Genomic DNA, 14,021 nt, shown 5'->3' with positions numbered 1-14,021 from the left:
CAGCTGTCTTTAGTAAGAAATTACCAATGTATGCATCCGCAAATTGGGTTTATGAAAAATGCTCTAGAACACAAGCTTTAAAAAAAAAAATTTGCTGATGCATTTGTTGTTACATTATTAAACGTTATATTCATATTAAAAAAAAAAATTGTATATCAGTATCTAAAAATTGACTCATGAAAACAAAATCTGTTTGAGATTCTTCTTTGTTGGTATGGCAGTAGGCTACACTAGCCTATATCCACTAATTTGGTGTAACAGTGTATCACACCATTATCATAAAAGTTAGGACGTTTCTTCTCTGATCCATCTTATTAATTGTTGTTGTCATACAATATGTTCAGTATGTACAGATTGTAAAAGTATCTTTCAGACCGAGGTCTAGTCAGGTATTAAAACAAGTCACAATACGCTCAAAACGTTTTATAAATACACTGGAAAAAATAGAGGTCTAATATGAATAATTTGACGTATATTTTTTGGGTCAAAATAATTTAAGAATTAAAAGAGTTTTACAACATGTCCACGTCTTTCCTCCATATTTGATAACAGACTGATTGTCAAGCCCAGCAGAGAAAAACTGACAAATAATTTAGATCATGATCGGCCCTTTTTGTCAGCAGGCCTCTTTTGTCTATGGTCATACTAAAGATTTTTTTAAACCGTCTCTGGTTATGCTCATACAGTCTTGGCACAGTGAGCAGTACAGTACTGTTTCTTGTCCTGCAGGCTGTAAACAGGATCTTTGACAGTACGTCTGATGCTCTCCCTACCGTGCGTCAGTACGTAGTCAACTAAGCCCCGCCCCCGGCCTGGCTCTCACGCACCAGTTACGTCTGACCGTAAAAAATAGAAACTTCCAAGATGGCCGAGGCCTTAGACTCCATGCATTTCGCAGCAAACAGCAAAACAAATTCCCCTAAACCCCTGATAGCTAAACGACCGCCGGAAAGCCGACCGCAGTCTTCCAGCGAGATTTACCCACCGCCCCCTAAGAAGGTCCGGGTGGAGGAGAAGGGCCTGAAACACAGGAAACTGAACGGAGAGGTGTGCGCAGGGGAAAAACACAACGGGAAGCAGAGTTGTGGGAGCCCAGCGAAATGGAGTTTCGGCCCGGCCAAGGCGAGCCACTCCACCGCCGTCGCGGTGCCAGCTACCCCCGCTCGGAAAATCTTCAAAATCAGCAACTTCCTCGCCTCGCCTCACAAAGTTAAAAAGGCGAAAGAGAAACGGCACAAGGAGAAGGAGAAAACCAGTGAAGCGCAGCGAAGCTCGGTCGTTAGTGTGGAGGGAGTGAGCCCAGCTAGCTGCCATACAAAGACCGAGAACGGCGACGTGAAAATGCTACAGAGAGGTAGGACAACACAGCCAGCCTGCGCACTACAGGACTCTATCAAACCACTTTGTAGGCAAATTAAAAACTGCATGTCAAGCAATACTGCAATACAGTCATTCATAAAATGATTACATAATATTCTCTATCACAGGCCCCGTATTTATTAGGCCCAGATGGTAATATACACGTGGAAATGTTTGTACGTCAGTTATGTTCCTCAGCAAGGATTTAGCAGAATTTCACTTCACTCTGACTTCTATTCTGCTCTTCTTAGATCACCATGTAAAGGAGAAAGACCGAGAGAAGAAGAAGGAAAAGAGTAAAGAGTGGAAAAGTCACAAATTGCCACCTGTACATGACATTGCAAGAGAAAACGGAGAAGTGATTTCTCCACAGAAAGGTAGGGATGACCTCTAACGTTTTTCATTATGATAACTTTGAATTATATATAGTACAGTGATAGAGGTATGGCAGAGGTCCAGTTTGCTTAAGTAACCTCTAATTGTACAACATGAGTCCAATATGATTACATATCTTAGTTATAACTATGGCAGACATTTGAATGAAATATAGCCATACATTTATAATTCATGCAAATTGCAAACACTAGCCATACATAAATGTACAGTTACATTACAACCTATAGTTAAACAAATGTCTTTTTATGCAAACTTGTCAAAGTTTAGGTATTCTAAGGTGTATTTTTATAATTGTTACTTTCCCAACTCGGCTACATAGTATAGACCTCATGATGCACAGCATTGTACTTTCTTTAAAACTGTCTTATCCTTCTTTATAGAGTCTAAAGATACGCCCAAAGCTGGTTCTGAGGAAGACCTCCTGCTGAAGAAACTCAAAAGGAAGAAGAAAAAGAAGCACAAAGATGGTGAGCGAGTTAAGGAGCGGCACACCCGACCTAAAATGTATCATCGCTCATGCCAGACGGTGTGTTCAGGAGTGTCTCTGGGTCCGCCTGAGTTCCTCAGTCGAATTAATGGGAACAACAGCATTAACAGCAGCAGTCTACTCCACACCACTGCTGCAGCACCACAACAACACTACCAGGATACTCCTGGTGCTGCCGCTACCTCTGCCTCCATCTCCTCTATGGTCAGAGACAGGATCGGCTACAGCTCCCCACTCCACTGCACCCCAGTGCCAGGCCTGTCAGGTTTGGAATTTGGCCATCTGATCCACATCGAGCAGCAGGCCAACGGTGGGGCGTCTGTAGCACACGCCTACACCGAGCAGCTCTCCTGTCTGTCTCCAGGTGAGATGCAGCGTTTTGCCCAGGAGTTTGTGACTCTGTCGTTCAGCGAGGACGAGGCCCAGGCTGCAGGTTTTGTGATGGGAATCGTCCATGGAGCGGCATCCTACCTCCCAGACTTCCTGGACTACTTCTCCTACAAGTTCCCCAATGCACCAGTAAAGATGGAGGTGCTCGGGAAGAAAGACATAGAGACAACAACCATGGTCAACTTCCACTCTCAGGTATGATTGTTGTATTATTTTTCCTCTCTTTAATAGGCAACATAGTTTGAAGGCTCCTTTTGTGAAAGGAGGCTGAACTGTCTTTGATACTTCAAGTGTCAGTTTGTAGTATGGGGGTGCGACCAGCACAGAATCAACTGCTGCAAGCTGAAACAACACAACAGTTTTTGTGTGTGTTTTCAAGTTATGTGTCAGTCTCTGTCCAGGCTGTTGATGGATTATTTTTCACACTCAACTTTATTCTCTTTGTGTAACGAAACAGATCTCTATGGAAATATTGATTCAATGATCAACGATCCAACATCATCAATGCAAAGGGAAAATACCAATTTAAAATAAGCTTTTTTATCAGCTAGAAAGGAAGGGGAGAAGAGAAGGGATGACATACAGCAAAGGGTCGGGTTCATAGCATCTTCATATTTTAAAATTCCCACTTTATATTTATTTTATTAATTTGTTTTTACTTTTTAGATGGCTGAAAGAGCTTAGTAATAAAATTGTCATATACTTACATATTTTAGTTGCTTTTTGTGGAAATAAATTAATTCAAGCTAATTGTGTTTAATGGGCATATGATATTGTCTCATATTTATCACAGGCCCCTAAATTGAATTGAACCAAATTTGTTTTGTGGCAGACTTTGTGATATCAGCAAATATATCGTTGTCCAAAGAATCAATAGAATATTGTATCCTGATTAAAAACGTGTGAGTTACTCCCCTACTTTACTCCTGTGCACAAAGTGTTACACATCCAGGTTGTCTTGTGAAGCAGGAAGCCCTAATGATGCGTGTCATGTTGTTTGTCACATAACAATAGTTTCTAACTACTCCGCTGTTATAATGCTTGATAGGGATTATAGTAGTCTATATCTACGACCTTCCACTTCCGGGATTGGTCCGGTGCCACCGGAAATTCTGCCGTATGTCCGTCCTTTTTTGGCTGGATATCTGTCATCTTTTGTATTTGAATTATTTTAATTTCCAGTCGATTTATGAGGACTATGGTTAACTGCTCCTCAGATTACACAACTGAAAACAACTTTTGAACGTACATATGTTCCACCAAAACAAGTTCCTTCCCAAGGCTATATTGCAGCGGCACTGGGGTACCGTGCGGCGCTCAGAGCCACCCATAACAATTGTAATTGGTTCAAAGACATGCCAATAAACCATAGCACATTTTTCTCACATCCCGGAAAGCTGTGTGGACTCGCCAGACCCTCCTGTGCAGGTCTGTGGAGGAAGGCCTGGCAATTCGAGACTAGGATTATAGCACCCTCAGTTGGAGTTGTGCTTTCAGGCTCTGATGAAAGTTCAATGGCCCAATGCCAAAGTCCAGACTCATGGTGTGCATTCTCAGGAAATTCGTAAGGGCTTAGGGTTGTCCCAATGTCAAATTTCAAAGGGCTTGAGTACACACTTACCAAGCCCTTTCCGTGAGTCTGCATTGATGCAGACTTAACCAAAGGGAATCACCCACATTTCAAAGAGACCATAGGGAAATCCGGAAATTACAAAGGTAAAAGACAGCACGACACACAACAACGGAACGGACTGTTGTCCAGCTTGTAAAAAAGAGTTTGAAAAAGTTTGGAATCGGGCAGCCATCTCCTGTGCCTTGGCCGTGTGGAAAGCAACAAACTTAAAATGAAAATTCCCAAACCGGCAAGTGTCAGCAACATCTTTTTTTATTAAACGTTGCCAAGGTGACGTGATCTTGTGAAGTGCTGTCCCAATCCCATTTATACCTATCTGAGCCCATGTGGCCTCACACACTCACCCATTCAGTACCTGATATCTATTAAGTCTGAGTCTTTAGTCCATTTTTGGATTGGGCCTATGAGTTCTGCATTCGGCATTATTGGCTCATAGTAGCCTTGGTTTGCTTTGTCTCTTTATTTCTCTACCAGTTCCTGAAAATGGTGAGAGATAAACTTGAGGGTGTTGACTTCACTTGGTTGTGTTTTGGTTGTTTAGTTTAGTTTTGTACTGAACATATTCTGAAAAATAATTATCTTTGACTTCTTATTTTCAAACAGAAAGTCAAACATAAATCAAACCAATCTAAAATTATTTTTCTAATCTAAAAACCTGTCGCATGAGTTAATTTGACAGGATAAAAATAGGACTTTGCCAGCAACACCAGTGATGACAGCTCTATCTGAGATAAATGTTTTATAAAACAGTTGTCTACATTCAAGATGGCACCGCAGACGGGCCGCCTGTGGATTACGCCCCATTGTGTGTTTTGTTTTTTTGTTTATTTAGTGTTTTCTGCCAACACTCTCTGGTAGCATTTACCAGAGAGGAGCTCTTACATATTGGACTTTCAACTGCTCATACTATTCCACCGCTCTTTTTCGAACCTGGAACTTTCTCTGAGTTATTAGTTGGAGGCGCAGCAGCTCTGTATGGGATCTACCGGAGAGGCCGAAGGGGGAAGCGTGCTGGTTAAACTGAGACAGCGGGGCTTTTGCACTGCGCTCCCCTCTATCCACCTGGCCAACAAAATGGATGAACTGCTGCGTCTCAACAGAACTAACTCGGACTTCTGCAGCTCTGCCGCCCTCTGCTTTACTGAATCCTAGCTCACCCCGTGCGTCCCGGACAGCACACGTCACCTACCGGGATTCAGTCTTTCCCGGGCGGATTGCGTACTGCAGATCACAGGGGCTAAAAAGGGGAGGTGGACTTTGTCTCTACAAAACAAAGGTTGGTGTAACTATGTCAAAGTGCGGAAGAAATCATGCAGTCCTCACTTAGACATTTTTCATGAACTGCAAACCCTTTTATTCACCGCGGGAGTTTTCCTCGTTTAATCTGGTCGCCGTCTACATTCCACCTCAGGCCTGTGTTAGTGAGGTGTTACTGCACCTGGCCGACACCACCGGGGACACTAACACACTGGACCACTGCTATACTACATTAAAGGACGCCTATCGCTCTGTCCCGCGTGCAGCTTTGGGACTCTCTTATCACTGTCTTGTTCATCTTGTCCCGACATACAGGCAGAAACTAAAATCTGATAAACCTGTCGTAAAGAGTGAAAAGATGGACCAATGAGTCAAGGCTGGATTTACAGGCATGCTTTGACTGTTCTGATTGGAGTGTTTTTGAGGCTGCAGCCACTGATCTGGACATACTGACAGACACTGACTTCATACATCAGTTTTTGTTAAGACAGTTTGTGTTCTGATGAGAGACTCAAGAGAACCTAAGGTCTAATTTTGTTGGTCTGTTTTTTTTAGATTTGATTGTTTAATCCACAGTGCTTGACATTTTCCGTTGGTTTTTCATTGACAGTCTTTCAATTGCCCTTTTATTTGTTGTGTGTTGACATCTGCCTGTCTTAATGACTGTCAAGTGTCCTGGAGTTCCACCAAAGACATCATTTTTGTTTTTAAGGTCCAGTTAATGTTAACTACCAAGCAGATGCTGATGGTAATCTTAAAGTGTGCTTTATTAAAAGCAGGTGCATTGGAAAGCTCACACAATTTATGCTAAGGACACTGACAGTGCTAGTCTCAATTGTTAGACAAACATGTTCTATAAAATATACTTATGTTTAAAAAAAAAAAAAAAAAAAGTCTCAGCTGGCAGAAATTTTATCAGGTTTAGTTAAGACCTCAGAGTTAGATATTTTAATACCTACTGGTTGAGGGTTTGATCCATCTTCTCAATGGTTTCTTTGCAGGTGAAACGGACATATTCCCAGGGAACGTACCGTGCCGGGGCCATGCGGCAGGTCAGTCTGGTAGGTGCTGTGGACGAAGAGGTTGGAGACTACTTCCCTGAGTTCATCAGCATGTTAGAGGAATCTCCCTTTCTGGAGGTTAGTGTGTTTATGTCTGCATGTGTAGCACGCACCCATACAGCCAGTGGACGTGTGAACGGCTTTCTCATTTCCCTGTATACTGCTACTAGTCATTGTGTAACACGGAAGTTTCTCACCCTGTGTTTATGCAGCGGACTCTGCCCTGGGGGACGTTTTCCAGTCTGCGGCTACAGAGCCCCACTGAGAGCGATGATGGCCCCATTATGTGGGTCAGACCGGGAGAACAGATGATCCCTATGGCAGACATGCCAAAATCACCCTTCAAAAGGAAAAGGTGGGTTGACATATTGAGTGTGTAAATGTTCACAAGTGCACAGCTTTTATTCACCAGCATTCTCATTTTCAAAAGAAGTGAAGTAAAGCTGAGGTAGAAAAACAAATAAAATACTTTCAGCTTATCTCTCAACTACACATGCCCCATACAGGTACTTGAACCGTGCCTTGAAAATAGCCTGACTGTTGTGAATAAATGTATTATATGTATTTCAGGTCCACCAATGAGATAAAGAACCTGCAGTATCTACCCAGAGCCAGTGAGCCCAGGGAGATGCTGTTTGAGGACCGGACGAGAGCCCACGCAGACCACATCGGTCAGGGGTTCGAGAGACAAACTACTGCTGCTGTAGGTGTGCTAAAGGCTGTGCGCTGCGGAGAGGAGTGAGTACACAGGGATATCTTTTCACCTTATCACATACGGTGTGTGTATATATACATACACACACACACACTTGCATAGAATACAAACCTCAGTTCAGTAAATGGGAGTTTTTGCGTATCACCTTACAGGAGTGACGCTCCTGCCCGGATCACCAAAGATGTTGTGTGTTTCCACGCTGGAGATTTCCCAGATGTGGTCATGAGGCTGCAGCTGGACCTTCACGAACCTCCGCTGTCTCAGGTGGGTCGGAGGTATTATTCGTGCCTAGTATGACACAGTATTATCAATAGCTTTTATCCCTCTGCGCCAGCAAAAGACGTGGCTGGAGGCATTATGTTTTCAGATTGTCCGTATTTGAATTTGTGACACTAATCTTGGGTGCCCACCTTAAAACTGATTGTCTTGATCTTTTGTGCTGCTGGGTTGATGTGCGGAGCATTCATGTTTTGCCAAAAAATAAACATAACCTTTATTAAACTGCTTCAAAGTCTTCACTACCTATATTATGAGTCTGGACAGGCATGTAAATTGCAACTTGACTGAATGGCGGAGGCATGCAGCCACAAGGCAGTAGTTTTTTTTTTTTTTTTTTTTTTTGTGCTTGTGTGAGCAAATGTATCAAACATGGTAGAGCATTTAGCCACTAAAGAGACATATATTCCCTTCAGGAGATCAAAGGACAGAACTAGGAGGGTGAATATTGGATTTACATTTGCAAGGTGGCAAGAAACACAACTCCAAATGAATGATAATGTTGCTCTGTGTCTCTGGGTGTGTAAATACGCTGTATTCTAACATGTTTACCATGTCGACTTTAAATGGTTAAACGTTGTGTATGAAGTTTGTTTTATTGACCCTCAATTCCAGTCATGCAGCTTTAAGTGCAAAAGAAACCCTAGAGCTTTTTCTGGACCTTTTAACATGCCACGTTGTCTCTTGGTAATCAATTTAGAGTAGAGGACTTATAATAGTATAGTATAATACTGATGGCCTGTGCATTATATGATCAGACTCAGTTGTTTTCTTTCTACCATGCAAGAATCATAATATTTGCTCATTATTGAGGGATTACTGAACCTCATGTGTTCCTTTTACTGCTTCCACAGTGTGTACAGTGGATCGATGATGCCAAACTGAACCAACTAAGGAGGGAGGGGATCCGATACGCCCGAATCCAACTCTACCACGACGACATCTACTTCATTCCCAGAGGAGTTGTCCACCAGTTCAAAACTGTGTCTGCAGTATGCAGTCTGGCCTGGCACATCCGACTCAAACAATATCACCAACACGAAGAGGAGGAGGAGGAAGTGGTGCAGGAAGAGGAGAAGTGTACACCTAGAAAAGTAACACTTCTTATCAAAGAAGAGGAGGAAGACGAGGAGGTTGAGGAAAAGGATTGTGAGCCTGTGAAAAAACTGAACGACGAGGACAGCGAAGGAGGGGAGGGGCAAACCTCAAAAACTCCGACACAGATTTTCAAGGAAGAAGCACAGGAGAACGGAGCCGAGATGAAGGGGTTGTCAACGACACAATCGCTACCTTTTGTCAAGAAGGAGAGAGATGAAGGTGTACTCACTCAAACACTAATGGAGCCCAAAGCTGAAGCTGAAGAAGGTAAGGTAGGGGGAGATGGAGGTGCAGACACGTGCCAGCCACTGCAGAAGGGCCATGATGAGGGTGGAGTGGACAGTGCATCCTTAAAGTCACAACAGCAAATTAGGAAGGAGAATGATGTGGAGGACGAGAGGCAGCAAAAGACAACTGTGCCAGGTCAAGGTCTAAAAGAGAAAACTAAAGATAGTATAATAAGCACTTACAACACACCACAAATAAAAAAGGATAAAGGAAGAAGAGACAAGGATGAAAAGGAGAGGGTTAAAGAGAAGAAAGACAAAGATAGGAGTAAAGAGAAGGAAAGGGATAAAAAGGATAGAGGCAAAGACAGGGATAGAGAGAAGGACAGGGTTAGAGAGCAGGAGAAGGTTAAGGCCGAGGGAGGAAGAGAGGGCGGTACATCTATGCAGCCATTGCCGCAGATGAGGAAAAAAGAGGACGAGGAGCGGACAAGAGAGGGCAGTAAAGCCTCTCAAACTCCCCTGCCTGCCCAGAGAGACGAGAAGTGGGCCAAGGAGTGGGACTCAAAGACCACACCCCACGTTAAGAGAGAGAAGGAGCATGATAAAGACAGAGGAGGCACACAGGGAGTGTCGCACTTACGGCCAGACAGAGAGGAGACTCGAGACCTGTGTCATAAACACAAGTCTTCACACGGGAAGAAAGAGAAAAGCGGGCCCAGGGAGGGCAAAGAGGGCAATATGTCGAGTATGCAGGGGGTGCAGGCAAAGTCAGGGAAAGAAGACGGGAAGACTCCCAAGCCTGCAAACATTCATGTTAAGAAAGATGGAAAGAAGGATAAAGACATCAACAGTAAAGAGGAGAGGAAGAAACCTGCCTCTGGTCCTGTGCCACCAGAACACAAACCACCAAGGACGCTCATCACCTTTGACCTCTTTAAGCCGATGGAGGCTCACCAAACTCTTGCCCTTTCCTTCACAGAAAGTCAACCTAAAACCCACCATCACAGTGACTCTCGAGGCTCTTCCTCTAAGCCCGGATCTGACAGTCGGACAGTTGTGCCCTCTAAAGGTCCAAAAGTGCAGGGAAAACCTGCCACCTCCCTACAGGACACTCGGCCACAGCAGCACCCGTTAAAACAGCCCCTAAAAACACACACACCCCACACACAGAAAGAATTCTTAATATGAATGTCTAGAAGTCTAGTCTTCGTTTTTTACTGTACAACTTACGGCGAGGCTTTGTTAAAGTATTTGAAAATGCATCCTTCCTTCAGACATCAACTGGTCTCTCTAATTTGTAATTAGTGAGGGGGGGGGGGGGGCGCATTCCATTTCTTTGCAGCCACATTACACCAGTGATTTAGTGAAAATAGGATGCACTCCCCAAGTATTTTATCACTGCCTAAGAATGTAAGCTAAGTAGCTCACTTCACGTTTGTTAGCGAATGTATGTAGGCTCTATATAATATGTTTATGTGACCCATGTGTCGGTGCCTGTGCACTACTTAGCTTCCCTCTTAAAGTACCTATTTTAGGTACTGGACTAGCCAATCTGAAAACGACCATCCTTACTCCCTGCTATAGCAATTACCTATGTTCACTGTTTGGGACATTGCAGCAAGTCACCGAGCTTCTGCTGAAATCCTCTTTGCCATGTTGCTTTAATCTACGGGGTTTGTGGTTTATAACACTCCAAACTCGGAGCAAGTAGTTGTTTTCAGACTGGACATTGTTCACACACACTCACACAGGGCTGTAAATGATACTGTATGTACCAAAACTGTACAGTATAGATGTTATTAGCACCAATGTGAGAAAATGTATACATAAATTGCATATATATTTTTTGTAAGACAAGTTTTATTTTCCATAGAACTTATTTATATCATTTACTGTCTGTTTTTATTTGGAACCAATGTATGTGAACATTTTGTTGTAAATACATTTTATTTCCTAAGATAAGACTTGGTAGTGTGATTTATACTCTGATCAGAACCTCAATAAATGGTTCAAAAATGTTGACTTAGTGTTAATGTCTCATGCATTTAATATCATGAAGGTTTCAGTATGTCTTTTTAGCTACTTAAGTGGCTTCAGTCTAGAGATGACAATGTTGGTCTAACACTGTAAACGGTTGATTGATTGTTATGAATTTTGGTGCCACAATAGTTGGTATGTGGTTTTAGGAAGTTCTGAATTTGCATTCACATTGTGTCAGTCACAGAGGAACCTCCTGGGATGGGTACTGACAAATAAGTGATTTCATAAATCGGTATAATATGGTTCAGTGGCACACAGTACAAATGGGATAATTTCATGCTGTCAATTCACAACTAGTTTCACTGCCACAAGGATTCCTCCATTGGATATTACTGTATTTGTATGTACATATGTGGGAGTTTGCTCTAAAAGGTGAATTGTAGGCCAACATTTAGTGTAGCAAGTAACTGATTGTGGATCATAATGGCAGATCTTTGTGTGTCTCAGTTTGCTTATCTAAATTTCTCAAACACAGTCTAACCTGGCAGTACAAGTCAAGCTTATATTAAATAAAAATCTTACTTTCCTGTAGCCCTGTTCACCAGCAATTAAATTTGGCAGCCTAAAGACGAGCCAGAAGGCAGAAAAATGAAGACTGGATGTATTCTAAAGATGCTAAACTGTGTGGACTGGTGTATGGGAAATCTTCATTTTGTACAAAGATCCAGTGGTATCACAGAGTGACAAACAATTAGCTCTTACTGTGGTGAGATTTCCAACTTTTTTTTTTTTTTACAGATTCCTGATCCAATAGTAGTGCTCTCCTCCCCTATAAACCTGTAAACTACACTGTAGAACTTACTGGAAACCCAACTCAGTGAGACTGCAACCTGCTGGGATTTAAATGCAATGTAGAGCAGACCGTGAATTTTATGACACTGACAGAGTCTAACGTGGATCTGTCCCGTCCGCCCGGATCCACTTAATAACTAAGGTCAATGTGGACCCATATGCCAATCCAGTGGATCGAATTGGTGCATCCCAAGCAAGAGATGCTTGAGCGTAAAAAGTTTTTGTTTTGCAGAGTCTTCTGGTTCATTCCCTTCTGTAGTGGAAAACACTGTGCCCCAGCTCCACCAGCGCCCCACCCAGTAGCACCCACAGAGGGACACACACCACACTGACCCACATTTCGGTGAGTCTCTGCAGGCGTGAGCACAGTGTCAGACAGAATGCCAGCTTCAGCAGCAGGGCTGTCAGGTACCACAGCCTCCTCTTCAGGCTCTGCTCGCCATCCCTGGGGTCAAAGTCCGGCTTGCAGCGCCCCGCCATCTTCACTATCAGCATGAGGATGAGGATGGTGTCAAAGGTCCAGACAGGGAGGAAAATGATAAACCAGTTCCAGTGAATCTTAGAGTCCAGCTTGAGGACCAGCATGATGAGGAAGATGAGGGCGAAGATCCATGATAGGAGCACTCGCTGGGCTAGGGACATCTTCATCTACAGAGGACTGGCACAGAGCCAGTATCACCCTCACCCAGAGAGACGGAGGACTGCAGCCAAAGCGACTCACACACAAACGGAGGGATCTGAAAATAAACCACAACCCAGCAGGCTTAATGTCATTCTCTGATAGATGTAACGTTATTGACTGGAAATAAGACATTTGGTCACAGGTTAAAACTCCCTCCACTTAGCGTTCATGTTTTCATAAATGTGTATCTCTTTGGAGAATCATTTTGCTGTTACTTCCACTTAGTTCAGACCTGAAGCTAATGTATGTTGGCTAGCTATAGCTAACTTGTAAACCCAAATGAAAACATTGTTTAAAGAAAGATGCCTTACCAAGTTGACCAGGAGAGTCAACCTATTTGAAAGACAGACTCTTCATCAGCAAGATAAATGCCAGCACTTTTAAAAAGACGATTTAATTTTAGCCTCAAAGCAGCTTGATGACAGCGAGAAGTACAGCGTAGTTAGCTTGTAGCTTGTAGCTACTTCCAGTTTTTCTCCGCAAGCAGTACTTCCAGGTTTTCCGGTCAGTCTTTACAAAACAATAGCATGGTATGGCTCGTCTGTTGTATTTTATTTTCTTAGGTAACTGTAAGGCATCCGGTACGCATCTTCAAAACAAAAGCATGGTTTTATCAGATGATGTATTTTATTTTGATAATTATCTGCACGTGTGTAGCTATTATTGACGACATTGAGAAGTTCATGTAAACCCTGTCTTTTTCTGGATTTCTTCCCCCTTGGTACCTGAGCTGAAAGCTCTGAAAGAAATCTAGTTGAGTTAAGAAGTTAGGCTACTATTGCCACAGTCAAGAAATAATCTTAAAGGTGCTCTAAGCATGTTGGGTGAGTTACTTCTTGTTGACTTTCAAAGTATTTTCAAACAAAACGATCATCCCATCCCCTCCCCCTTCCTTCTGTGCTTCGGCTATCCCCTAATACCTTATCTGAAATCTCTTTCCCAAAAAGCCTTGGTGCAGAATTACAGCCACTGCAGCCAGTCCCACAATGAGCTTTCCTTAGTATGTGCCATTTCTGAGTCTGTAGCTTTGAGGGGGGGGGGGGGGGGGCAAGGTGGAGGCTGGGGGTGTGGCCTTGACCAACTGTCACTTTGCTCGTTTGAAAGCCATGATGTCTCTCTCTCATGGGTGGGCCAAATTCTCTGGGCGGGCAAAGCAGAGAAAGGGGAGGTAACCTTGCCCTTTATGACATCATAAAGAGCCAGATTCCAGATCAGCCCATCTGAGCTTTCATTTTTTTTCAAAGGCAGAACAGGATACCCAGGGCTCAGTTTACACCTATCGCTATTTCTAGCCACTGGGGGACCATAGGCAGCCTAGGGGAACGCATATTAATGTTTAAAAAAAAACTAAAAAAATGTAAAATTTTCATACCATAGGACCTTTAATGGAGCTTGACAAACAGTAAAACTAAATCCAGCTGCAACTGTAGATCCCTCTTATTGACCAACCTCATACACATGGCAATTTGAATCAGAAAATATTCTATTTATAATGAATCCATTGTTAAGAATAGAAGGCGATAACCCATGTTTTTAAATACTATTCAAATTTATTTAATTTTTACTGGGCTAGTATAACAAATTAATACAAAGTACAACTTCATG

The 14,021-nt window shown here is 42.9% G+C and overlaps 2 protein-coding genes across 2 annotated transcripts; one reads left to right on the top strand and one right to left on the bottom strand.

The window, feature by feature from the left end:
• Window positions 1-819: 819 nt before the first annotated feature.
• LOC116694080 (lysine-specific demethylase RSBN1L) lies at window positions 820-10,919 on the top strand. The gene is made up of 8 exons (XM_032523541.1): window positions 820-1,354; window positions 1,611-1,736; window positions 2,136-2,827; window positions 6,524-6,661; window positions 6,796-6,938; window positions 7,154-7,321; window positions 7,451-7,562; window positions 8,429-10,919. Exons 1-8 carry the CDS (start codon window positions 865-867, stop codon window positions 10,088-10,090), a joined length of 3,531 nt encoding a protein of 1,176 aa, XP_032379432.1. The 5' UTR covers window positions 820-864; the 3' UTR covers window positions 10,091-10,919.
• A 107-nt stretch (window positions 10,920-11,026) lies between these two features.
• tmem60 (transmembrane protein 60) lies at window positions 11,027-12,955 on the bottom strand. The gene is made up of 2 exons (XM_032523542.1): window positions 12,728-12,955; window positions 11,027-12,471 (listed from the first exon to the last, which is right to left on the bottom strand). Exon 2 carries the CDS (start codon window positions 12,380-12,382, stop codon window positions 11,978-11,980), a length of 405 nt encoding a protein of 134 aa, XP_032379433.1. The 5' UTR covers window positions 12,383-12,471; window positions 12,728-12,955; the 3' UTR covers window positions 11,027-11,977.
• Between the last annotated feature and the right edge of the window lie 1,066 nt (window positions 12,956-14,021).

The sequence above is a fragment of the Etheostoma spectabile genome, chromosome 8 (assembly GCF_008692095.1).
Source record: "Etheostoma spectabile isolate EspeVRDwgs_2016 chromosome 8, UIUC_Espe_1.0, whole genome shotgun sequence".
In the NCBI taxonomy this organism is placed as follows: domain Eukaryota; kingdom Metazoa; phylum Chordata; class Actinopteri; order Perciformes; family Percidae; genus Etheostoma; species Etheostoma spectabile.
This window is presented reverse-complemented; position numbering and strand designations above follow the sequence as displayed.